The sequence below is a fragment of the Cylas formicarius genome, unplaced genomic scaffold, assembly GCF_029955315.1.
Source record: "Cylas formicarius isolate icCylForm1 unplaced genomic scaffold, icCylForm1.1 PGA_scaffold_8__14_contigs__length_24414737, whole genome shotgun sequence".
Taxonomy (NCBI): domain Eukaryota; kingdom Metazoa; phylum Arthropoda; class Insecta; order Coleoptera; family Brentidae; genus Cylas; species Cylas formicarius.
In genome coordinates this window covers 19,738,302-19,762,875 of record NW_026844361.1, presented here as the reverse complement: position 1 = coordinate 19,762,875, position 24,574 = coordinate 19,738,302, and the positions used below count along the sequence as shown (strand labels likewise).

General features: G+C 36.3%; 5 protein-coding genes and 1 non-coding gene across 10 annotated transcripts; 2 read left to right on the top strand and 4 right to left on the bottom strand.

Annotated features, from left to right (window-relative positions):
• The first annotated feature begins 144 nt into the window (after positions 1 to 144).
• On the top strand, positions 145 to 6,550 carry LOC132705952 (DNA mismatch repair protein Mlh1). 3 transcript variants are annotated; one of them, XM_060676937.1, is made up of 12 exons: positions 145 to 369; positions 424 to 623; positions 673 to 863; positions 915 to 1,017; positions 1,069 to 1,202; positions 1,264 to 1,490; positions 1,557 to 1,637; positions 1,695 to 1,815; positions 2,400 to 2,760; positions 2,817 to 3,047; positions 5,842 to 6,047; positions 6,098 to 6,550. In XM_060676937.1, exons 1-12 carry the CDS (start codon positions 190 to 192, stop codon positions 6,394 to 6,396), a joined length of 2,334 nt encoding a protein of 777 aa, XP_060532920.1. In that variant the 5' UTR covers positions 145 to 189; the 3' UTR covers positions 6,397 to 6,550. The 3 variants fall into 3 exon arrangements, with proteins under 3 accessions (XP_060532920.1, XP_060532922.1, XP_060532921.1); XM_060676938.1 differs by lacking the exon at positions 145 to 369 and having other exon boundaries at positions 485 to 623; positions 678 to 863; XM_060676939.1 differs by lacking the exons at positions 1,264 to 1,490; positions 1,557 to 1,637; positions 1,695 to 1,815.
• Positions 6,551 to 7,199: 649 nt separating this feature from the next.
• LOC132705953 (uncharacterized) lies at positions 7,200 to 9,037 on the bottom strand. The gene is made up of 8 exons (XM_060676940.1): positions 8,901 to 9,037; positions 8,688 to 8,851; positions 8,487 to 8,640; positions 8,319 to 8,438; positions 7,921 to 8,265; positions 7,708 to 7,851; positions 7,454 to 7,655; positions 7,200 to 7,399 (listed from the first exon to the last, which is right to left on the bottom strand). The coding sequence occupies exons 1-8, from the start codon at positions 9,021 to 9,023 to the stop codon at positions 7,347 to 7,349; spliced, it is 1,305 nt and encodes a 434-aa protein (XP_060532923.1). The 5' UTR covers positions 9,024 to 9,037; the 3' UTR covers positions 7,200 to 7,346.
• Positions 9,038 to 9,127: 90 nt separating this feature from the next.
• On the top strand, positions 9,128 to 10,660 carry LOC132705954 (WD repeat-containing protein 18). 2 transcript variants are annotated; one of them, XM_060676941.1, is made up of 3 exons: positions 9,128 to 9,487; positions 9,535 to 9,869; positions 9,927 to 10,660. In XM_060676941.1, the coding sequence occupies exons 1-3, from the start codon at positions 9,258 to 9,260 to the stop codon at positions 10,598 to 10,600; spliced, it is 1,239 nt and encodes a 412-aa protein (XP_060532924.1). In that variant the 5' UTR covers positions 9,128 to 9,257; the 3' UTR covers positions 10,601 to 10,660. The 2 variants fall into 2 exon arrangements, with proteins under 2 accessions (XP_060532924.1, XP_060532926.1); XM_060676943.1 differs by having other exon boundaries at positions 9,319 to 9,487; positions 9,540 to 9,869.
• Positions 10,646 to 18,302, bottom strand: LOC132705956 (beta-ureidopropionase). Its single transcript, XM_060676944.1, has 8 exons — positions 18,088 to 18,302; positions 16,176 to 16,435; positions 16,023 to 16,117; positions 12,931 to 13,137; positions 12,758 to 12,868; positions 11,327 to 11,533; positions 10,837 to 10,923; positions 10,646 to 10,784 (listed from the first exon to the last, which is right to left on the bottom strand). The coding sequence occupies exons 1-8, from the start codon at positions 18,189 to 18,191 to the stop codon at positions 10,698 to 10,700; spliced, it is 1,158 nt and encodes a 385-aa protein (XP_060532927.1). The 5' UTR covers positions 18,192 to 18,302; the 3' UTR covers positions 10,646 to 10,697.
• Positions 18,303 to 19,604: 1,302 nt separating this feature from the next.
• LOC132706146 (zinc finger HIT domain-containing protein 2) lies at positions 19,605 to 21,830 on the bottom strand. 2 transcript variants are annotated; one of them, XM_060677304.1, is made up of 6 exons: positions 21,131 to 21,830; positions 20,883 to 21,082; positions 20,645 to 20,816; positions 20,441 to 20,588; positions 20,181 to 20,390; positions 19,605 to 20,123 (listed from the first exon to the last, which is right to left on the bottom strand). In XM_060677304.1, the coding sequence occupies exons 1-6, from the start codon at positions 21,178 to 21,180 to the stop codon at positions 19,815 to 19,817; spliced, it is 1,089 nt and encodes a 362-aa protein (XP_060533287.1). In that variant the 5' UTR covers positions 21,181 to 21,830; the 3' UTR covers positions 19,605 to 19,814. The 2 variants fall into 2 exon arrangements, with proteins under 2 accessions (XP_060533287.1, XP_060533286.1); XM_060677303.1 differs by having other exon boundaries at positions 19,606 to 20,123; positions 20,645 to 21,082.
• Positions 21,655 to 21,846, bottom strand: LOC132706877 (U2 spliceosomal RNA). Its single transcript, XR_009619656.1, has one exon. It is a non-coding gene; the product is annotated as a U2 spliceosomal RNA (small nuclear RNA).
• Between the last annotated feature and the right edge of the window lie 2,728 nt (positions 21,847 to 24,574).

The window sequence follows — 24,574 nt, the reverse complement described above, 5'->3', positions numbered from 1 at the left end:
TGATGGAATTTAAAAATATCTTAACTACGTCACCACAATTCTTCTTTACAGCCTCTGAGCCTCGAAAACACTGATGATTTGAGTTTCCCGAACGTAATATAAAGAAGAATAACAGCTTTTGCTTTTTCAGGTTATGTCTGAATTTTTAAAATTTAAAGGGATTCAAATAGAAAGACGACTTTGTAAAACATGACTGCTGAAGCAGCACCGATACGCAAACTAGAACAGGACGTTATAAACAGAATTGCGGCCGGTGAAGTAATTCAGAGGCCCGCAAATGCCCTAAAAGAGTTGATTGAAAACAGTTTAGACGCAAAGTCTTCCAACATTCAAGTTACAGTTAAGAACGGCGGTTTGAGACAATTACAGGTATTCGATTATAGCGGTTACCTTGTGAATTAACAATTTACAAATATTTTATAGATTCAAGATAATGGATCGGGAATAAGGAAGGAGGATTTTGAGATTGTATGCGAGAGATTCACCACCTCAAAATTGAGGGAATTCGAGGATTTGCATAAAATATCGACTTACGGATTTAGAGGGGAAGCTTTAGCGAGTATTTCGCATGTTGCCCACCTTTCAATTACATCAAAAACCAAAGACAATGTTTGCGCTTATCAGTGAGTAGCTTTCTATGGAAACAAATACAAGTTTTGATACATAATTTAGCGCAGAATACAGCGACGGCAAATTATGTGCGCCGCCTAAACCGCTCGCGGGAAATCAGGGCACGATTATTTCAGTGGAGGACTTATTTTATAACATGACCGTTAGGAGAAAAGCACTTAGATCCCCTGCGGAAGAGTACCAAAAGATATCAGATGTTGTAGGCAAATATGCCATTCATAATGCGTCAGTTGGTAGGCAGTTAAATATTGAAAATGGGTTTATGTGTAGGGGTTTTATTTTAGGGTTTGCTTTGAAAAAATCTGGAGACAGCAATGATATACGCACTCCTATTGGTTCAAATCCCACCGATAATATAAGAATAATATATGGAAGTGGCATTGCTAGGTAGGATGTAGCGAGTAATATTTTTTTCTTGCAATAAGTAATTGTTTTAAGGGAATTAATTGAGTTTGATATGGAAAATGATCAGCTAAAGTTTAAAGTGAAGGGTTTCATGACTAACGTAAACTATTCCACGAAAAAGTTTCAGTTCTTGCTATTCATCAATCATAGATTAGTTGATTGTCAAAGTAAGTAAAAGTAATGATTTCTCTTTGGGATTAGGGTGGTGATCTCGGACATTTCTCACAGGTTTAAAAAAATGTATAGATACAGTTTACCAGACCTACTTGCCAAAAAATTCGCATCCTTTTGTATATTTGAGCATGGAGCTTGATCCCAATAATGTGGACGTGAATGTCCATCCCACGAAGCATGAAGTGCATTTTTTAAATGAAACCCAAATTGTCGAAACAATTTCCACTGCACTGGAGGCTAAATTGTTAGGTTCCAATAACTCAAGAATGTTTTACACTCAGGTATATAGGTTGGGTTTGGAATTATAGGGAACATGCATGTAATCAAAATAGTTATTTTGTTGGTAGGCCAAATTGCCTTCGCTGCACTTTGAAACGAAAGAGAATTTGCGTGATAAGGCAACCAAAACTGAAAGTCCGAAATATACGGTAATTTACATCAAATCCGCCCTAAGATAAATTGATTTATCATTTTTTTAAATTTAGATTCGCACAGATTCAAACGTACAAAAATTGGAGAAATTTTTTGGCACCACAGTTAAGAAAAGTGATTTGAAATGCCATGGTAAGGGAGCAGACCTGGACGGCAATACGATGTGTGTTCAAGGTGCCTAAATATTTTTTTTATCGCCAATTTTGTAACTTGTGGCAAGGGGTGGCCCAAAACTAGTGCAAAATATTTTAGTAGGGTATTTTAAATCCAAAATTCTTTTAGTATAAAGCATGTGCTCAAAAATGCACAGAAATACTTGAGCAAGAAATATTAGATAAAAATCACTGACAAAATAATTGCAAAATCTATATTAAAAGCTCAACAGAGCTCGTCACTCCCCAGTTCAGTGGACGTGTATATTTTGAAATTTGTTTTGTGTATGGCTACTAAACAAAATGTGCAAACGCGGATATTAGAAATATCATTTTCAACCAAAAAGCTCTTTTATTTCAAACCTGGCATCTTGTAATTTTACGTTTTTTGGGCCACTGTATTATCCCGTAGCTATGTTGCATAAGTGGTAACAATCAAGTAGACTGTGATGAGATTTGTACAGTCTTTTTTTTCTGAAATTGTAGACCTTTCATGGTGCGTGAGAACACGCGGAGCTTGATTTTCAATTTAGTGTAGTTTTCTTTCTTTCATATGTTAAATTAGTACAAATAAATTAGCTAGATAAAAAAGTAATGTATTCCTAGGAGAATGTTCCCCCGTTTCAAGAATTGGGCCACAAGAAAAAGGAAACGAACCCGTCATAGGAAGCGAGAAAATCGGAAATAAAGTCACCGATACGTCGATGACGGAAGACGAATTCAACCAACGACATGAAGACTTTTTGAAAAAACAAGAAAGTTTCGAAGAAGCGATTTTGAACGAGACCGTAGACGCGGAAGAAAAACCAAAGGAAATAGGAACATCCAAGACTAAAGGCGATTTTGAACAGGAGACGCGACCCAAACTAAAGGCTACCACCTCCTGTCCGGAGGAAGTATTGGCTTCTCAGGAAGCGAAACGTTCCCAAGTACCACTTAGTAAACATTTCATCAAGAAAATAACGAGGTGTTTCCGTGCATTGTTCTGATCCATAATCTAAACTAACCACAACCCATGCGCAGGGTGGAGACAAAACTGACCAGCGTTCTGCAATTGCGCAAGTCGATAGAAGACAACTGCCACCGGACGTTGAGGGAAACGTTCGCGCAGCATGTTTTCGTCGGGCCGATCAGCCCCAAACAGGCACTGATCCAGTACGGTACTCAGCTCCTGCTGTGCAACACCGCAACTATTCTCGAAGAGCTTTTCTATCAGTTGGCGCTGTATAATTTTCAGAATTTCGACAGCTACAGGTAAACCGTCACGTGTTTGGTAGAGGGAGGGTGGGGTCGGGTTAATGACATGCGCGAAGATAATGTCGTGGGGACAATCATAACTTATCAAAACGTATAAAAACATTTCCATACTTTTTCCGCGACTTTCAGGTGACATTTTCCAGAAAGGCTACATACAAAAATAACGGGGTGAAAATTTAGACCACACGTTGATGATGATGATGAAATATTTTGTTTGCGGCCAATATTTCATGTCAATTTCAACCCATTTAGGTTATTTATCTGGGACATGGTACGTTGTAACAGTACAAAACTAACCGACCATACTGTTAATGTGTGTTGTTAAAACTCGGGTTTTATTTACAATTAATTAGTAGCAAAGAATAAAAAATCTTTAATGATTATTAAATGGGAGGATAAATAAGATATGCTGGTTCCAAATCTTTATAACGACAAGTTTTCTAAAGATGTCTAGTTTTCACTCTACACATACTACAGTATTAATTTTGAAAGATAGAAAAAAAGTCCGTTTGAATAATATAATTTAATTATTTGACGTTTTACTTCCTCAGTATAACCCCTTTGAAATATCTTAAGTTACTTAATTAGTTGTCAAAAGAAGAACATTGTTAAAACAATTGCAAATATAGATAATATAGTTGCAGACTTGACAATTTTTAAACAATATGGCCACTGACCGGAAATCGAATGATAAGTATTTTTAAAATGTCAATAAACTATAGGTTTTCAAAATCAGGAAAAGAAGATTTATGGTTTAAGCTCATATTGTATAATGCATTCCATTAAAAAAAAATGATGTTGCCGTCATTTTGACAACTTGCGATGGTCGTTTGTTTTTTCTGAAAGTTGCAAACATTTTCAAACTTTTGTATTTACACTTGTACACAGTACAAGATGAACAATGTACAAATGAACAGTGATAGTGTATTCATTAACAAAACTATCATATAAAGCACACAAAATTACAAGAATAAATAAGATCGAGAAATACTTGTTTAAATGTCTGTTTTAGTTATTTTTTGGGATCTTTTTGTGGTGTTATTGGACAAAATAAGAAAGATTTTTTCTCATTGCTGTCATATAATCCTGCCGAAAGATCCAGTGACGCGAACAAGCATTTTATACGAAATTTTCGCAATTTTTCCGGAATAAGTCTAAAATGTGTGAGTGGCGTTTTTTTCCTGCATTTATTCGCAAATCACATTTGAAAAAATGATTGTGTAAGTAAAACACTAGATAAGTTCCCCAAGGAGAAAAGGTATACTACACTTGACATATGACCAAAAATTTACCACGTGTTTGAAAGTGAAGATTACACAGGTCTCCAAAATTAAACTTTTTGACAGATGTTTTTATTTTGAAAACTGATTTTATATAATTTTGATAGGCTGATTTCTATGGATGCCATGCCATGCAATAAAGAAAACGATATTTCTAAAAAAAAATATTTTGTCCCGACATTCGGCTATGTGTTTTTAATGGCATATCCCGTTCTAACCTCCAGCAGTAGTCCGCCATCATCCATATGCTCCATCTGCGTTGGTACCGCCGTTCCATTTCCCTTAATGTCATGGTGAAACTTCTATCCCGGTCCTTCGCTAACTGCTCCAAGATTTTCAGGAAAATAGTTCAAAACAGGGAATGCAGTTTCAAACTCATATTCCAACCTAGACGATGAAAGTGTTGTAACATATTTTGAATAATATTGTCGTAGTTTTCGTCCTTAGACTCCTCAAAACACATCAATTTTTTCTTTAACTGAAACCCAGGCGTTTTTCTCGACATTGGTCATTGGGTTTTGAAAATCCTTGTCTTTTCATGATGTTCTTCTCTGCGGCCCAACAAAATTTCTCGCATTTTTGTCTAGGGCTTTCACAAACTGCTTCATCAATCTTTTTTTGGGGTCAATGCATTTTTCCTACTAGATGTAAGGCTTATTCTAGGGAACTTCTGGTTCATGAGGATCTGGTCGAATAGCAGAGTCAAGATTGGGATACACAATTTGTTTATTTTTTCTGTTGAATCCTTGAACATCACACGAACAAAAATAACAATCACAATTGTGGTTCCTAGGCTCTCGCCATATTATAACACCAAAATTGTCTTTTTGTCAGTTTCTTAATGCTTCAACGTAAACGGAACAAACGGTATGGGAAGCTCAGGACTTGTCTTGGTCGACAATTTTTACACCAAAATAAGCGTGGTCTACATTTTAAACAAACGAAATTATAGTTGGCCTTTGCTTTACTACAACATAACTGCCACAAATATAACAAAAGTTATTTGGACGTCTTCTTTCCACATCTATACGTTCTAGAATACTAGAAATACGCAACAACGCACACAGTAGCACCACGACCAATAAAACCAAACTGCGCATAAGCATGTTACAACGTTGTATTGACGTTTCTGCGCCAACGTGATTTGCAGAGAAATCTAATACTTGTCCAGTGATGCCAAATCACATTTAATTTCATAAAAATCATACCTAATATTTGAAAGATATAGAGTGCTATAAAAAAAATGACGTGATAGAGCAAAACTATTGCGTTTTTTGGAAAAAGGGCCCCCCAAAGATATACAAATAAACAAACAGCTTTCAAACACCAAAATCGCTATGCTATGCTGTGTTATATTAAGTGAAGTAAAAAATCTCATATCGACGTTTCATAATCGAATCTTCGCTCTTCGACTTGTAAATTTAATCAACGGTAAGTCTTCCATACGTCACATTACTCTACTAGGTCTATTTAGTCAAATGCAAAAGGTTGAGTTCAACTGATCCGCATAGGTTCGAGACGCCAATGACGGTTGAGGAATTGGCGCTGATCGGCCTCGACCTGCCGGAAACCGGTTGGACGGTGGAAGACGGTCCAAAAGAGCAGCTCGCCCGACGCGTCAGCGACATTTTAATCGACAAAGGTCAGATGTTAAACGAGTATTTCTCGATGGAAATCCGACATGACGGCCAGCTCGGAACTTTACCCATACTGCTAGGTACGAATGACGTAACGAGGTCGGTTGTTACGTAAGTGGGCGTCTTTTAGCCGGATACATACCGGACGCGACGCGTTTGCCGCTTTACCTCATCCGACTGGCGACTGACGTCAATTGGGAAACGGAACGAGCGTGTTTCGACACGTTTTGCCGCGAGACGGCCAAATTTTACGCGCACGTGTCGTCCGAAACGGACGAGAATGGAAAAGACTGGAAATGGGTCACAGAGTACCTTCTGTACCCTGCTATTAAGGAGTATTTTATACCTCCGCGGAGTTTCACGGAGAACGGGGCGCTTTTGGAGATTGCCAGTCTACCAAATCTTTATAAGGTATTTGAACGATGTTGAATTAATAAAACCTTAAGTTGTTTAAGTGTCTTTTTAAACTCGAATCGCAATATCAGCGGAAATACTTGACTAACACGTGTAGTGCAAGCTCTGGTATGTAGCGCTCCGTCACAGAACAGCAATTCACGCTCCGCAAATAAGCATTAAAAAAAAAAGATTTTATAATTTTTAATTTATTTTTTACAGATACAACATTATTGGTATTACAAACAACAAAACGAAATAAATATTTATTATATATTTATTTATTATATTATTTCACAATTATTGCACTGCTTTATTTCCAGTATTAAAATGCAAATTCTCTTGCTTTTATTTTCATTTTCATTTCATGGAAAATTAAAAAAGTACTTACCGAAAGTTTAAGCAAATATCTATCTAATAATACATCAGGAAGCGCACACTTGAACATTTGATTGACACAAATATATAACTTCTATTATCGTAGAAATTGACGTTCGTAATGATTAAATTTTTATAGTATACATACAATAAGTAAAAGTTAACCATGTAAAAACTGCACTGAATGCAAGATTTTTCGGGTTTACTAAAATCGTCGATTTCAGACTCCGTAATGGTCATAAAGTTACTCTATGACAAAATATCAATCCCTCATCGCACTATCTTACTACAATTACAAATTTTGTTTGAATATCGCGTAAATTTTGACGCAAGAATGCGATGCACAGCCGGCGCCCACCGCAAGTCGCGCCCTCTATCGATACGTCACGCGTTATGTCAATTATTCGGCACATAGGTAACCATATAAACCAAGAAGCAGCGATTAAAAGCAAGTGGGTATAGAAAACAATATATTTTATATTCTTATTGGGTTTGATTAATCAGCAACCATATCATTTATCAATTTAACAATACTTTTACTTGCACTTAGGAAACAGAACCAATACGTTTAAAACAAAATTATTCTCTTCACAAGTAACTTTCCGTGTTCAGGGTAATTTAAAATATCCCTGGCTGACCCTTTGGGAGAGCAACTCGTTCACTAAGAAGGGAAAATAACAATAGGAAAAACGACGAAAATTCGAATAGAGCTTACTTTTACTCAGCTTCCTCATTTCCTCCTCAAGACCGCGAATCTTTTCGCCTGACAAACTGAGCTCCTGTTGCATCCTTTTGAACATTTCGCAGTTGTACTGCACTTCGTACTCCTTGTATGACTTCAAAAGCTCGTTGTACCGCATCTTTTGGGCTTTAACTTGTTGGTCTTTAGCCTCAACCTCTTTGAGTAACTCGACAACCTTCAAATGTAACAAAATTCCGTCCACATCCTGTTAGTTAATCACCACCCACCTGTTTGGTTTTGGAATCGTAATGGTTATTGAAATTTACCAACATACTATTAGCCTGTACCAAATCTTTCGACAGTTCATCGATCTTACTATCCTTTTCCGTCAATATTAAATTCATCTTGTTTAAATCCTCTTCCAACTCCCCCTGCAACAAAATGACTTGCGTTCATCCAAAAAGTGGGCTCCAAAAATCATATTCACTATTCACTCCTACCTTTTTGCTGCCTAAATATTGATTACTGATCTGTAAATCCTGGACCGATTTTTTCAAATCTGCCACTGTCTTCTCAAGACCAACCCTTTCTATATTTAAAGAACTGTTTTGCTTTTTCAGATCTTGGATCATAGCCGCATTTTGTGCATTTTCAATCCTCAAGTTTTCAATTGTTTTAGTTAAATGATGGTTTGAATGTACTTTCAATTCATTTTCATGCTTCAATAGGACAACCTTTTTTTCTAAAGAGCTTAATTTTGTTCCTTGATTCGAAATTGAATTTAACAACTGGTTCTGAATTCTGGCAATTTGATTGGAAAATAAGTTGTCGACTTTTTTCATATGCTAAAAATGAAAATTATTATTTTTTTTTAATAGATGCTACTTCGAGGGCCTACAGTGAAAAAGTAAGCACTCAGTCGCTTTTTCTCCATTAGCGCCTCATTCAACTCGACGTCTTTGTCTTGGCACAGTTTTCTGCTCTTGGTTAACTGTTTTTTCAATTTCTCGTTAGAGTCCTACAATTACCTATTTAAATTTTTATTACATTATATTTCCTCGCTTACTTGTAATTCTTGAATTTCGGCCACCATTTCGGAGACAATAATCTTTTGATCAGTCAAATGTAAGTCCAATGTTAAATAAACCATGGATTTAATTTTGGATTTTGTAAAAAACACTAATGTACATTTTTTATCCCCCACCTGACACTTTAGAAACCTTCAATTTTTCAGTAAGATATAGAAGTCATTTAATATCCGCCTTACATTTCTTTCTTTTGAAACTGGTGAAGCATTTCAACAATATTAACCTTGAACTCTGAAAAGTTGATATCCAACATTTGATTAACTCGTATAACATCAAAGTCTCCAAAATCAATTATTTCGGTATAATTGAAAGAATAATCTGACAAGTCTCTAAGTTTAATTTGCTAAAATATTAGGAATTATCTAATATGCAGTAGATTGCACACCACTTACCAATTTATCAATTAAATCCAAAATATGTATTGTTAAACTTCGTTCTTCCTCCAAACCATTTTTCTGATTATAAACCGGAATAACGTGACTACTATTGTATAAACAATATTGTTGCTCGTTCATTTTTAAAATTAAATTTCATAGGAAAAACATTAAGTTTAAAACTTTTAAATTCATTGCTAAACAACCTTAGAAATAACCGAATCTTCTTCGTTTTATAGACAGCCAGTAGCACACACTGTATTGGGTCAAAACAAAAGAACCATGTTTTAGTGGCATTAACCTCAAAGCAAGAATCGTATATTGCGGTAGTAAATAAACCGGCTTGTTCGAGTATTTTGTAACGCGAGTTTTGATATGGAGAACCCCGAACTCCTTTTAACGTCATCGCAAACGTCGCAGCAATTTTCAGTGTGTCTGTGGGATTACAATACCAAAAATATACTGAAAGCTTATAAAAACGGTGGCACCGTGTCTTGCAAAACTCTCGATTTCATCGGACGCGACTACTTATTAACCGGCGAATTAAATAAGCCCCTGTTACACATCTGGCCGGCAAATGGTCAGGAACAAGATAAAAACATCAGGTAAAATGAAATAAATAGTGGTAACAAATTATAGTCTATATTTTTAGGTTAGTACTGCCAGGACCAGCAACTTGTCTATCAGTATGTCCCAAAAGCAATTACTTGGCCATCGGGATTGACACGAAGCTATACATTTGGCAGCTGTGTTCAGGAAAGTTACTGTCTGTGCAGCAGAAGCATTATCAACCAATCACTTGTATAAAATTGTCCTCAGAGAGTGAATATGTAGCCGTGGGTGGTGAAGACGGGCTTTTAGTGGTGTATTACTTGGCCGACTTGATCGCGATTCAGCACAGTTTGTTAACCCAAAGCAAAATTGGTCAAGTTGAGCCCATTTACAGTAAACATGATCACTCTATGCCTATAAGGGACATCCACATTGGTAAGGGCTGAAACTGAATTTGAAATGGAAAATTTGGCTGACAATGGAATCTTTTAGGTCAGTTTGGTAGTAACTCGCGTCTAGCTACCGTATCTTCAGATCAAACATGCCGATTGTACTCTCTGTCAAATGGTGAAACACTCTTAACCTTGGTCTTTGGCGAACCGCTAACGTCGGTCATTTTTGATTCTCCATGTTGGCAGCTTTACGTCGGTACCAACAGCGGCGCGATACACCAATTTAATCTCAAAAACCCGCCCCGTGCATTGACTTACCACATTAACAAGAAATCTAGCGAACAATTTATCGGTCATAAGGGGAAAGTTATTGGCATCGCGTTAAACATAAATAATACCATCCTCGCCAGCGGTAGCGACGACAATTTCGTCTTCACGTGGGAAATAAATAGCAAACAGATTTTGCAAAAATTCGAACACAAAGCCGCCGTAACTAACCTAAAATTTGTAGCCAATTTTAAAAACTTTTTCGAGCAAAGCTTCAGGCCCGGCATAGTTGTCAAGTCTTTAGATCGTGCTCTGGACATAAGCGATGACGAGTTTGTAGTTTCCGTGATCCAGAATGAGGACATTGAGATTAGCGACGACGAGAATGTACTAGAGAAGGAGAAATCGCGCGACGAATTAACTAAGGAGAATATGAAGCTACGTATCACGAACTATCAATTGTACAGGGCTGCCTTAGAGATAAGCAAAAAATACAACAACAGATAGGTTTATATTTATTATTTCCTCTGAACCACTTAAATTTAAGTAATAAATGAGTGAGCCAAATTTATTTGTTCAATAATCTCATCCCCTACCTGACACATTAATAATTTCCAATGATTTGCTGCTTAAAATCTGATTTCGTAGCGTTCGTTAGTAGTTCAGCATACAAGTCCAGCCTCTGAGTCATCTAAAACAGATACCAAATAAAATAAACATAATTATGAAACGGCATCCCTAACCTGAAAACCCCAATGGTCTCTAACTTGCCGGCACATATTTAAATCCACTTCGGTAATTAGCAGCCCATTATTCGTCCTCGAAAGTCCCTAAAAGTTGGTTACATTTTCAATAAAATTTAAGGTTGGCACACCTAGCTGCAATGTGTCAAGTTTATGAGGTTCGCCGGGCATGCGCGTTTTATGTTTATTTTTTAATTAATTAAAAACGAGCTAGAACAAACGTGTATTATGTGTTACACCAACTTCCCAGGGAGTAAATGCTAATTTAGGCGGTAATAAATACAAAAGAAAGAAATCTTTGGTTTCAACTGAACTTACGTCGTGTTAACTACCGTTTTTAAGGTGTATTTCAGATCTTGCAAATATTGGGTATTATAATAGTATATTAAGTAAATAATCAGCTTAAATATGTCAGTGTGTTAGGCGCAAAATTTAAAATAACTTCTGTGCTTCGCCCTGAACGTCATTAAAAATGACGCACGCAACTTACGGGAGTTCTACTGCCGTTGGGCGCCGCCACATAACTCGAGCCATAGAAATGGCCGAAATCGTGATGGGCCGGTTCTCCGTTTCCGGAAGTAAACTCGTGCTCGAACGTTTCGGTGCCAACCCTGTTAATTGCGCAGGTAAAGTATCCGTTGGCGATGGCGGCGTTCCTGGCCTCCACGCCCCACAGCGGCTCGCTTAACTGCCCGACCTGGAAACCGAATTCTCCGTGCTAGCTCACATGCGAGCGTGGACGACATCTCGGCCAAAAATCCGGCACCAATAATTCGAATTAAAAAAAAGGTGAATAACCAGATGCTTGCAAAGATTTTTTTCGAAAAATTTTCACGTTTATTTTACTCGATGGTGTAATCCGAAGTGACTCGTAAATACTTTTCATTAGTAGTAACAAAAAATACTGCAGATTGTGAAAAATGGCCACAACTTGTTGCCTATATCACAATCAATTCACAAAAACGCCGTATGAATCTCCTTCACTCGATCAATTCAAAGTAACAGCAATTTGAAACTCAAGATGGATAAAGAAATCTTACTAATATAGTACATAGTAGTACCTATATCTAAAGTCAACTAAAACTGCCCAAATAGCACAAGAGACAAGCAGATTATTAAAAATCTCTTCCATATTTTGTTTTATAGAAAAGTTTGTAACACTTAATTTCCTGTACCTTTCAACACCTTTATTTCATGCTTCCTGAACCTCTTCACTCAGCTGCCCAATTGGGATGATGAAATTTTACATGATTCCCGAGCTTTGTGATATTGTACCACACCTACAACTCATACTTCCTAGTTGGTTTAAGGTAGAATTTTTTAAAAGCTGTATTTATCCCGCAACCACTGGATATGGTTTGCAACATTGTTAACTCAATGTATTTAAAAAAAAAGTCCTGAATTCTCTTTTAATTTTGCGCTTCTTTTTCCTAGTTTTCTTTATAACCAATTTAACCAAAAAAGAAGGAGAAAATAAGTACAAAAAAAATTCCGCCAAAAAATGTGGATTTTGTTTAGCGCAACCCTAGTTTTGTTGAACAAATATTTCGGGCAAGACCGCAAATTAACTGGATTTTAATTAATTGGATAGAACTTTTTCTATAAAGAGTGAAAACACACTTTTTTTGAAAAATTTTGTAACTATACGAAAATAAAATTGATTGTTTCTACACTACCTTCCCACTAAGGACTTTTAAAATTTTTATAAGAAGTTAAGTCGGAAATTATTATTTTAAAATACAGATTTTTAATGTAACACAATAAAATAAAACCCCTTTAAAGAAATGTTAACTTTGAACTGACATATTCCTGAAAATACTCAGAATGAAGCAGTAACTAGGGTAGTTTAGTTGCCTGAAATGCTCAGGTTGGCATTTCTGATTTTTGGCCGGGATTTTCGCCTCTGTGTGCATCGTCTTACGGTTGCCGACGGATTAAACACGACTTCCGCCCCGTTAAGCCCAAATGCTAGCCAGTTTAAGGGATGATGTCGGCCATAACATATGTTTATCGCCAACCTGCCGAACTCTGTCTACAAATTAACCGCCATTGTAGCACTGTGCATTGTAGCTTACTGCCAATTTTCGGCGTTACTTGGAAGACGGGGTGGCCCGTGTTTCCCTCGAAATAGTACGTTGATTCGTTAAAGTCGCCCACCCGGGGGATGTGATTTTTACGGTGTTTGCCCAAATAGCGACCGTGATTGTCTATGACCACCGCCGCGTTCCATATCGTGTCGCCGTGGGTTTCGTCCCGCTCCAGTATCGGTGAAATTATTACCATATTGTGTTGCTTCGAAAGCTAAACATTTAAAAAATACTATATTAAAGCTCCTCCTATTTTTGAAAAAAAGAAAAAAAATTAAGCTTTACCAAAATCTCATAAAATTAATACAAGAAATGTTAGCGTCCAATAAAAGGATCCGATGATCTCCTTATATAACAGAAAATAATATTGGGCATACCCACAAGTTGTGTATGTATGTGGTTTTGTTAGTCTAAATAGCTGGAAGAACTTTCCAAATTGTAGGTTAGGATCTTGTCTTTTCCCCCCATTTCTATCATTCATGACCAATAGAATAGATTGCTCCTTGGGGAGTAAAAATGCCTATTTTTAAATAGCAATTTTCCAGGAGACACTTTTGGATCTATATATTGAGAGATTGACTTTATTGAATATAGAGGAAAGAGTTACCTCATACTGTTATGCGGTTTTGCACTGGTAGCTGGAATATTGTGATAGTATAGGCAATCAACGAACCTCACAGAGTTATGAAATGGATAACTACTACAAACTCTCTCACTCTCTCTAAAAGTAAATAAAAGTAACTATATGGCTTTTTTATATAGCTACTAGAGATGTAGAGGCTCTGCTCATGCCGATAATATAAGTTTTGAAGCAACTATGAAAACAATTTTGAGTGAGAAGGTCCATTTAACATGCGCATGTTATGTTATTTACAACTCTTCTGGATTCGTTGATAAATCCAACCTGCTCAGTCCCATATTGGTTACTCACATTTAAGATTGCTTACAGATTTCTATAGATTCTTGGATTTTTCTTTGGTAGTCAAGAATTTTAATTTTGTCGAATTGCTGCTATTCGTCGTAGTTTGAAGATTCTTTCATGCTCGTTTAGCTTAGTTGATATTTTTCGTTCTGTTTCTCCAATATACAAAATGTTTTTGATAGATCGAAAATCGGATCTTTGGACAAATGGTAAAGCAACGTTATATTTCTTAAGACCTTTTAATATGTTGTCAGTGATGTTTTGAATGTAAGGAATGACCTCAGAGGCAAGTTGCTTTCGGACTGATTTTCTTTGGAAGGTTTTGGTGAAGTGTATTTTGTGATGGAGCGCTTAATATCTCTAGGTGTGGAAATTATTAGAGAGAAGAGCAGATGTGAGGTGTTTTAATTCTGGACTCAGTCGGTTTGAGATAGTTTTATGGCTCTGTAAACAAGAGAGAGCAGAGAGCAGGCACAGAGTAGAATGCTATGCAGTTAAGCTCTGAAGAAGCCAACGGAATAATTGGCGAAACGTCCAGAAAATTTGTAAACAGTATAACAGCACCCTGTGGAAGTTTTTTTTTTTAAAAAAAAAACGTTACTTATATCCAACAAATATTCTAAATGGGGAAAAAGTTAATAATAAAGTGTTGGAAGCGAATTTTATAAAAATATTTTTACTACACATTATACAATATGTTCTGTAAACATACGACTGATAAATACAATAAGTAGATTTAAGAACGAATGTCATAAATTTTTGTTTGTTTGCGTTGCATTACATTATATTAACATAAGTTAGATAATATAATAAAGTATCACCATTACCATTATTTTTAAGAAATAACAGGTCTAGACGCAACGAAAAAATAAGTGTAAGTAAAATGCTTTTTATAATTGCTAACCGAACGTGTTAAAAGTCACGACAGAGCCAACAACGATTCCCTTATTCAGTCAATACTCTCGTTATGGTCTGTTCATAGATATAAGATTATTACAAAAGTTTCGGAATTTAAATTCAGGTAAAATTGTGGTCCGCAATACAAAATAATTTTATACCTATCTGTGTTTAATATTCTTTGGTTTGGTATACAACTTAGTTTAAGTTTATTAGTAATCATTTTTATTTCGTATGTAATACAGCGTGTGCTGAATCGTGTGCGAATTATGCAAAATATGTGGGAGTCTAGTGTATCTCAGGAGATGCTGCCGCCCAAATGTAGAAAACACTATTCTATTGAGACTAAGGAAGTTATAAACAATGTTCATTTGACTCTCATTGAACGTGGTGCCACCAAGCAAGCATCTTTAGAAGAAACGGCCACATCGACGAAAATTCCAACATCAACTGTATGGATAATTGTGAATAATCCCATTTCAGCGAGGAAAAAAAGAAGCGATGCAGTAGACAGTTGACTAAAACCTCATGTGACACAAAAGCAACAATCCAAAACTACATGTATAATAACGACATTTATTTACACGAAGATTATATCAAAAAGCAATTAATTGAGGTTCTACAAAGCTTGAACCTACAAAAGGAATATGTTGCATCATGGTTTTGTTCCGTGGTCTGTGGTGTTCTTATTCTATGGCCTTGAGAGGTAAGAATGTGGGACTCTCGGCCTGGTATCTCGCGCGCTTACGTCCGAACCTCATGACGCAGATTAAATAAAGAACTTGTAATGGAGTTCTCTTTTATTATAAAAAGTCTACAATACGACAGAATACGTCTGTGATAATTATGCAAAAAATCTAGGGCATACAGTTTTAAGGCCACCTTACCACTGTATGTTTAATCCCATTGAACAATATTTTTCCCCGTGTTAACTACAATGTCCTCAAATTTATAGAAACCGAAGTTTTTAACATCCCTCCACAAAGTTGGGCAAATTCTGTTAAACATATAGAAAAAGCAGAACAATCGTATGTACTGATGTACTATGTGAATAACTTTAAGTGATTTAAGTGGGTAATAAAAATAATTTGTAATTTTATTTTAGATTTAAACATAAATAAATAAATATTGTTTAGTATCTTTCCTAACAAAACCCCAAATAATTAAATTCTAAGCAAAGTACGGACCTGTTCGATCAGATTTCATTCTTACAGCTCGCCCGGGTCTTTCCTTAATTCGTATCAGTTAGTCACTTTCTTATATCTATGAATAGAATTTACCTCTTGCAAAAATTTGGTGGTCGGTCCGTGTTCGGCGGACTCCGCATACTCACACCAGGGAGACTTTTCGCGGGTACAGAAAGCGAACGGCATGTCTGCAAAAAGTGACTTTCTCTAGGCAAACAATTCATCATCTCGAACAAAATATCTTACTCCACGCTTCCTGGAAACAAAAAACGTTGACCCCGCCCCCCGCGGCAAGTTCGACGGCGTCGCGGGCCAGCGCGTACATCGCGTTGCGCATGTCGTCTATTCTGGACGTTGTCGGCACAGGGATCTTGTGCTGGAACAGCCCTAATCGGATTTTACGAGGCGGCCTAAGTTGTTCCTCCGGGCAAGGAACGCTCCACGTTTGTAGTTCGATGTTGGACAACTCTGCCCGGGTCGTTACCGAGTTGGGTACATCGATCTTCCTGTTGCATATAATACAATCCAATATTTTTGTGTAATAACACAATTAATTTAGAGGCAAAATAACCATACCACTTTACGTATAATTATATAATCCCAATGGTAATGGAACAACTTTAGCAACGTATTCAGTAAAAAAAAATATATGAAATGGTTCACATAGACCGCGAAAAAAATTTTTTCCTGCTTTTCAAAAATCTAAATAAACTCGTTTTTGTTTAACCTCTGGCGCCGCAGGTGGCTGTGATATTTTTGGAGAGAAGGTATATGGATCTTTTGCGCATGCATCACCCGCCAACTGTCTAAGTTGTACGTAATTTGTCTGGACAATTGATTAATTTTTATAAGAATGAAACATCAATTTCTCGAACAAAAATGGCAACGCCGAGATAAGTACAAACTTGTATAATTTGCGCCTAACAGAATTCCCGACATTTTAAGGTACACTTAAATAGCTACGAAAAATGTTTGGGTAATACGTTTTACTGTACACAAATTACAGGAAATCTAAAAAAACAATTAAGCTACAACTTGAATTTTTACTAGAACAAGCATAAAAAATACCCATTGTCAACTACTGTCTATAGCAAGTGCTTGTTGAACATTTTTTCCGCTTAGACGATTCTCAAAGTTATTAGTTTATGAAAACTAACGCTTTGCGTCGATGTACAAGCAAAAAAAATCGGAAAAAATAGCTTACATAAAGAAATACATTTAGAAATTGCATCCTATCTACAGAGCCTAAAGAACAAAAACACCAAATTAATTACAGAATTGTACTGACGCCGACGCGGGTGCTGCCATTCTGCACTGCTTTTTCACATCTTAACTCCTTTTATGCCCGAAAATTTAATAGGATTTCGAAAATTCTGCCGAATCCAAACATGGACGATCTGTCAGCGGCCATGTTGTTTGTTGAAAGCCGCAAGGTCTTATGGATCCAACGTCAGAATTTGCCATTGGAATGGCCATTGGTTAAAAACGAAGTTTTAAATCTCGCGCATGCGCACAAAATTTTTACATAGGCAGCATAGGCAGGGCCTCTATCATGTCTTGCAGCTATATGGTTTTATTTAATTTAAATAACAAAAAAGTTGCGCGTCAAGGTTTGATCAATTTTAAACAAAAATGGCCTCTCGAGTTTTCGCCCTAAATCGAGAAAACATAACGTTTTGTGTGCACCTAATTGGCGTACCACTTTTTTCATTATTTAAATTAATTAAAACGACCTCTCGAACGCCATCGGTTAAACATAAACAAATTTGTCTACACTATTTTGGCTAAAAAATGAGACAGGAGAAAAAGATATTTTTTTAGAATACAAAAACACGTTTTTCCCGAAACATTTAAACACCCTGTATCTCCGAAATGAAGTATTTTACGACATAAGTTTATGAGAACTTTCATTTTTTTCTGCTGAATATGCTGTCAAAGTTTCTCAATTATAATTTGGACCACCCTGTATAATTAGTAAGCGCCAGCTGTATGAAAACAATAACACAACCAATTATTTTCATGTAATTATATAGACATTATAGTATCCTACATTTCGGCGCACAACTTAGCTATACACACCTCCACCTATCAATTTAACATCCAAGACCATGCAAACACTACACATAAATGAATTGTCGAACCCTCGTTCGGGACTTACCCCACTGCGTTTCCGTAAATAACTTGTCGGACCTTCTCGTAATCGCCACCAGAGAGTTTTTTCAAAATTTCCTCGACGCTGTTGAATTGCTTAAAGTCCGACATCGTATCTGCACGTTTAACACGACGAATTCAGTTTAATACTTTCTACGGTTTCACTTGATAAATGTGCACGTTATCTATAAATAAACATATTTAAACTTTATGTTTATATGTCCCAAACACTGAATTAAAGTATGTGGATGCGCGAACACACGATAACACCACAGATCATCAAGGTCAGGAAAAGTTACGAAATGTAGAAGGCAGTGCCATTTTAACATTCAACTCTCCAGCATTTTACTTTTCACCAATAACGAAATATTATTATACGTACCTCAGACCATAATTATCGAATAAATTTCAATTGAATGGAATTTATAGCATTATGAAGAAAACCAACACTTACCAAAATGAAGTGGGTCAAAATCATAGCCTTTTACCGACTTTAAACATTCCGGACAAAAGTAGCGTATATATTTAAATGCCCCTTATATAAAAAAAATAGTTAACGTACAAATACACTACTTTGAATTATCAACTTGTAGAAAGATGAACAGAAATACCCTTTTTTTACTCCCGTCTGTAAGATACCTAATACACACCGATCTAGCGTGCGGGAAGCGTCACTTTACCACGTCAGTTTCGTTTCCCACGAATCCGAGCCACTTCGGATATTTCCGGGATTTTACACGGGTTTAGGACCAATCGGATGTTTGGAAAAATCCTGGAAATGTGGATGTGGCTCGGATCCGTGGGAAACGAAACTGACGTAGTAAAGTGGCGCTTCCCGCACGCTAGATTGGTGCGTGATTAGGCATTTTACAGACGGGAGTGGAAAAATACCGTTTACCGCACTTGTTGCATAATATACTATTATGTTTTTCGACTCCCGTCTGCAAAATACCCAATTACACACCGATCTAGCGTGCGGGAAGCGTCGCTTTACCACGTCAGTTTCGTTTCCCACGAATCCGAGCCACTTCGGACATTTCCGGGATTTCACCGCACGGGTTTGGGAGCAATCGGAATGTTTCGGAGATATTTCCCACGCTTTGAATTTTGACGTTTGTCAATTCTGACAGTCATGTCAGTGAATGTATTCGTGTTTTGCGAAAATGTACCCAAAAACCAACGGTCGTAGAAAAAGTATAGTATTCAACACGTTCGGTAAACTTTTTGACTCACTCGTTTATTAAACACTCGCTCCGCTCGTGTCAAATGCCGTTTACCGCACTTGTTGCATAATATACTATTTTCACGTTCCATTGTCTCTGGTGCTTTACTGTTAAGAATATTGATATTGTTTATAAATGTCTACTATAAATTTTTAGGAATTCTTCCAAAAAAACATGATTTTTTTTAACATTCATTTCAACCGAAATTGTTGATGGTCAAATATATCAGATTCAAAGGCATACGCCCGTGGTGCATGTGAAAAGATAGGTTATATGAATAAGACCAAAACTCCACAAAATATTTCTATTATGTAAAAAATCGTTATAAAGCTCCAAGCAACTTCAGGAATTTTTATCCGTTTAAGGGCACTATAAGGTTCAAGTTATTTCTAAAAAAGCTACAACTGTGTTAGAATCGAAATTAATTGCAATTTAATGAAAACAAATATAACAAAAATACAAAGCTCTTAGATAATATTTCGTATTTAATCGTAAATTACACACATCGCTTTTACAACTCCAAACAGTCTTTCGAGTAGGACAGAAAGTAGTCGACTTTTTTCAAGTGATTCTTAAGTTTGTTTTTGGACTCTAGTTGTACGTTGGGGAAATGATTGTTTGGGAACTGCCTGTTGAAACCCGAAGTTCGCCCGTTTTCATCGGGCCTAGGCCTGAGGGCGTTTTGAAACAAATTTTGCAGATCTGATAAAGCACAAAGAATGTAAAACTTTTTTTCCATTGAATTTGGACCCGCAAGGATTTTCTTAAGATCCTCCCGCATCAGATCCAAATTTTCAGAGTCCGTCATAATCCACTCGCACTAAAAATTAAAAGCAAGTTGCCTGGCACAAGGGGCCACTTCCTTTGAGAAACTTACACCTATACATTCCTGTTCAACAGATTTCACTGCAGTCTCAAAATCGTGAAAGTTTTGCCCATTTTTAAGAGTCAAAGATACCGTTGTTACGCAGGTGGATGCTTCTTTCGGAAAATCGAAATGTTCGCCGTTAAAATAACGCGCAGTGAAAACGTAGGCGCATAAAACGTTTGTTAGGTTATGTTTAACAGTCTCTGCTGGCGTTGCTGACTAAAAGCATATTACTTATCATACCTGATTAGAATTATTGCTATCCCTACCGTAATACTAGAAAATGCCTTAATGTCTGCGATACCTGGGCATTTATTTTTGAAGTCTTCTACAGCATTAACCTCAGTTACTTTGCTAGAATCGCAGTAGAGCCACCAAGGTTCCCAAGACGGGATCAACTTTGAAACATTTTCAGTCCTGAAAGAATTAATAAATTTTTAACTCCAGAATTTTTAGTAAGTTCAAGGACTTGCTTTAAAAACGCGACAAAATCCTGTTTCTCATCTTCTGTAAGCCTATCCCAAACAGTTTCGGCGTCGTCTAAATCGATTCCTGCCAATCGTTCTGCTATATCCACATACTGGTCGTCATCAGAGTCTAAATCTTCTTCCAAATCTTCTATGTCAACAAACTTTGAACAATTTCCTATATCGTCCATGTCAAAAATGGACCCATCGCTATCTTCAAATGCGTTAACGGTAATTTCATTACCTTCGTGAGTTCGCTGAAGGATCTCCATCATTTTGGCTTTCGATTCTTCGTTGTCGGGATTCAAATTCATTTCACGCATTACATTGTCTTTATAAAACTCTTCGCTACATTGCAAATGGGCCGGCGATTGATAACACGTTAATGAACAATAAATAACATTGCATTTTGGGCATGAATATTTGGCTAAGGCATTATCACAGCTACAATAATCGTAAATCAAAAAACGAATTCTAGTAGATTGGACTTACATCTTGCATGTATTGGTTTCGTCGAGCTCTATTATTTTCGCACTGGCCATTTTAATTTGCTATGAATTATCCGAAAATATCCGTTTTATCTTCATATGCGGACAATTTCTTCAACACTGCTCACGTTTGTAGCCGATTCCCTTTCTATGAACATAAACAAAAAATGACAAATGCAATGCTGCCAACGTGTGACACGAAAAATATTTGCAGCCACCGGTTGTCCCCACTCCGTACCAATTTTCTGAGGGGAGCAAACTCATTCCTATACTCGCATTATTATTGTTCTACCAGGGCGACCATCGTAGATCATAATCATCAATAGGAGAGAAGTACAACCGAAACGCTTTCTGCAGGTGGTTCGAAGCACGAGCGCCTTTTGTCTTATGGCGCTAAACGCCTTCAGCCTCGCCGGGTGGATCAATCACTCGCAGAACCACGCACAAACCCGATTCAGCGGTACAATGGTGACGAAGCGGGCGGTTTCGAGTCAGGGATGCCGAATAAATTTGAATATGTTTAATTGCTTTAAATGGGCCGATCCCGGCGGTACTGCAATACCGGGCCAACCCGCGATGGAGGCGGAGCAAGCCCCTAATTCTCCATCAATTTCCAAAAATCAGTTTAATATACTGGCCCCGCATGCGGGGCGTATCAGATATTAAGCTGATAAGAACAGATACTACACTTTGATCTTAGCCAAAAGGCCGAGAAGCGATAACTCTCAAAGTTAAAATTTGGCTTTTATTGTAAAGAAGTAGCTTGTTGTCGGTAACGACAGAAGACACGCCACCTCTTAAGCTCTTGCGGAAATTAATGCGATCATCCTGTATTACGCGTTGCCTAACAACTGTCAACGGATTTAACCTTAACCTATTTTTAACGTCATTTTAAATTCCAAATGTTGTGCACGTTCTTTTTTCTTGACCTTAAAAAGTTAGATTAGGTCTGGCTTTCTTCCTTTGTTTAAAAGAAAAAAATGTGTTTATCGCAATGAAAAATGTGTTTGATGAAGTTTTAAGATGCAGATTTTTTTTTTGCGCGAATTATAGACACAATCTAGTAAGAATCATTAAATGTTTTTTTAGAATAAACAAGAAACTAGTCAACAAAAAATATTTAAAAGTTTCGAGTCAAATCTTTTTTTTTTAATTCATAACCAAACGTGTATTGCTACCTGACAAGACCGCCTACGGTTTCAATTTTAGTAACGGAAGCCTTACTCCGTCGTAGGTCGAATTGAACTTGTTAACAAGGAAAAACGTTATTTCCCATCAAGTGCACACACTTCAAACAAGGGATAAAGTAAAACGTTAAAAGAGGAGGCGCAAATAATGATTATGTTATAACGAATTTGCAGAAACACAAAAATGTTAATTTGCTAACATAATTATTGCTGTTGTACCCTATAAGGCGTTGGCCATGGTTGCAGTGAAATGATTCAGATGTTTCGATTGTCCAGTCGCTGGTTTTATTTTGTCAAAGATTTACTGACAGAAAAATTAATTCTTGGATGCCTCATTACAGTATAAAAATTGATGAAACCGTCAATAATAAATGTAGAAATAGTTGAGTTACAGTGTATTGGTGAATCGAATTGAGAATTCTTTTTTTAATGAAGAGTCGAAAAGGTGGCCTGCATTAACCGCCCGGACAACTCATCTCCCGTCATTCCATTTGGTTTGTGCCCGTGGGATGTTCAGCGTATGTCTTGCACTGACTTTATTTTACTCCAGTTCGTTATAAATGAGCTGTTAGTGGCTAAACTACGATACTACGGTTTCAATGCAGACTCTTCTAATATTCCCAAATCATACTTAACTTTTAGATTTCAATCATTTTTTTCAAATGATACATACTCGGAGAAGATAGAAATTCTATCTGGTGTCCTACAGGGATCCATTTTAGACCCAGACATTTTGAGATTTTTAAAACTCTCTAAAATTCAAGCCTTTGCTGATGACACACAAATTTATTGTAGCTTCAGCCTTGACAATTATAAAGAATTTCAATCATACATTACATCAGATGTCTCAAGACCACAACTTTATCCAAGTAAATCATGTGTTATGGTGTTTGAGAATGATAAGAATGTTAACTTCCTAAGGAACAAACTAAATATTCATTTTAAAAATTGTGCCAAGAATCTCGGAGTTATCTCAGACAGCAAACTTAGATTCAAAGAACACCTAAAAAAAATATTTCAAAAATACTTTGCCTACATAAAAGTTTTATATAATAATAGATATATTCTAAGTAACCGAGACGAAGTTTGTTTGAATCCTTGGTCCTCTCTAATTTCAATTGTTGTGACTTTGTTTATGGTTTTGTTTGCATCAGGAAAGTGAGAAGTTAAGATAATAAATAATCCCAATTCGCCAGTTTCCATAAAAAATCGCTTAATATTTCGTAACACTGGCCACAATATTAATATTAGAAATAATGCCCAACTAACTATGCCACGTCATAACACTGCAATCTTTCAGCTATCATTTTCATAAAACGCCGTAAAGTATTTGAACTGGATTCCCAAACAGTTTCTTGACATGTCATTACATAATTTCAAAATAAAATATAAAAAATATCTTTTAACTCTCTATTAGCGGACTTAATAGTACCTACACATCACTGAGTTTCAAAATGTTATAAAACCAATTAGTTTTTCTCCAATGTTATAACCTAAAAGTTACTACAAGCCCTAACGACTAATTGTTCGGACGATGTACGAAATAATAAGAAAACATATTTATACTTACTTTAAATTGATTTTTTTTGCCTTTTCGATTGAAAAATGAAATCACGCACTTATTTTTATACCAAAAAGTGCATCGTAATGAATTATTTTTTTATTTCACATAAATTACATAACAAAATACTAAAAACATACCGAATTTGCTGACAAATAAATATTCGGACGCATTTAAATTTTACTTTAAATCGAACAATAATAAGAAGTACGAACGAGCTGTCTCTCCATACTTTTTTATAATATCCCCGACTGTTGATTTTGCAAATACTCGTCATTTGAAATTTTTTGCATTGATTTACCTCTGCAGTACTGAGATATGATAATTTATAGCACTTCTTTGTTTGTTGCAACACCACGCGTCATTTTCTTATCAACTATTAAACAAACTTGAAAGATACAACCCGAACTGACATCTTATTAATCTAAGCACACTACATTTTACTATCAATGCATAGGTAGCATTGATTTCTTTGTCAATAAACATTCGCGCCCGAATATTTATTTTTTAGCAAATTTGGCATGTTTCCGTTATTTTGCTATGTAAATTTTTAAATAGATATAAAAATGTCTTTTTTATCATTTTTTACATCGTCCGAACATTTAGTTAGGGCTCGTATAACGTATATAATTTGTTTTCTCTTTAACTTATTTCCGCAGGTATAATTACTAAAGTAGCCAACCCAGATAAATGAAATTAT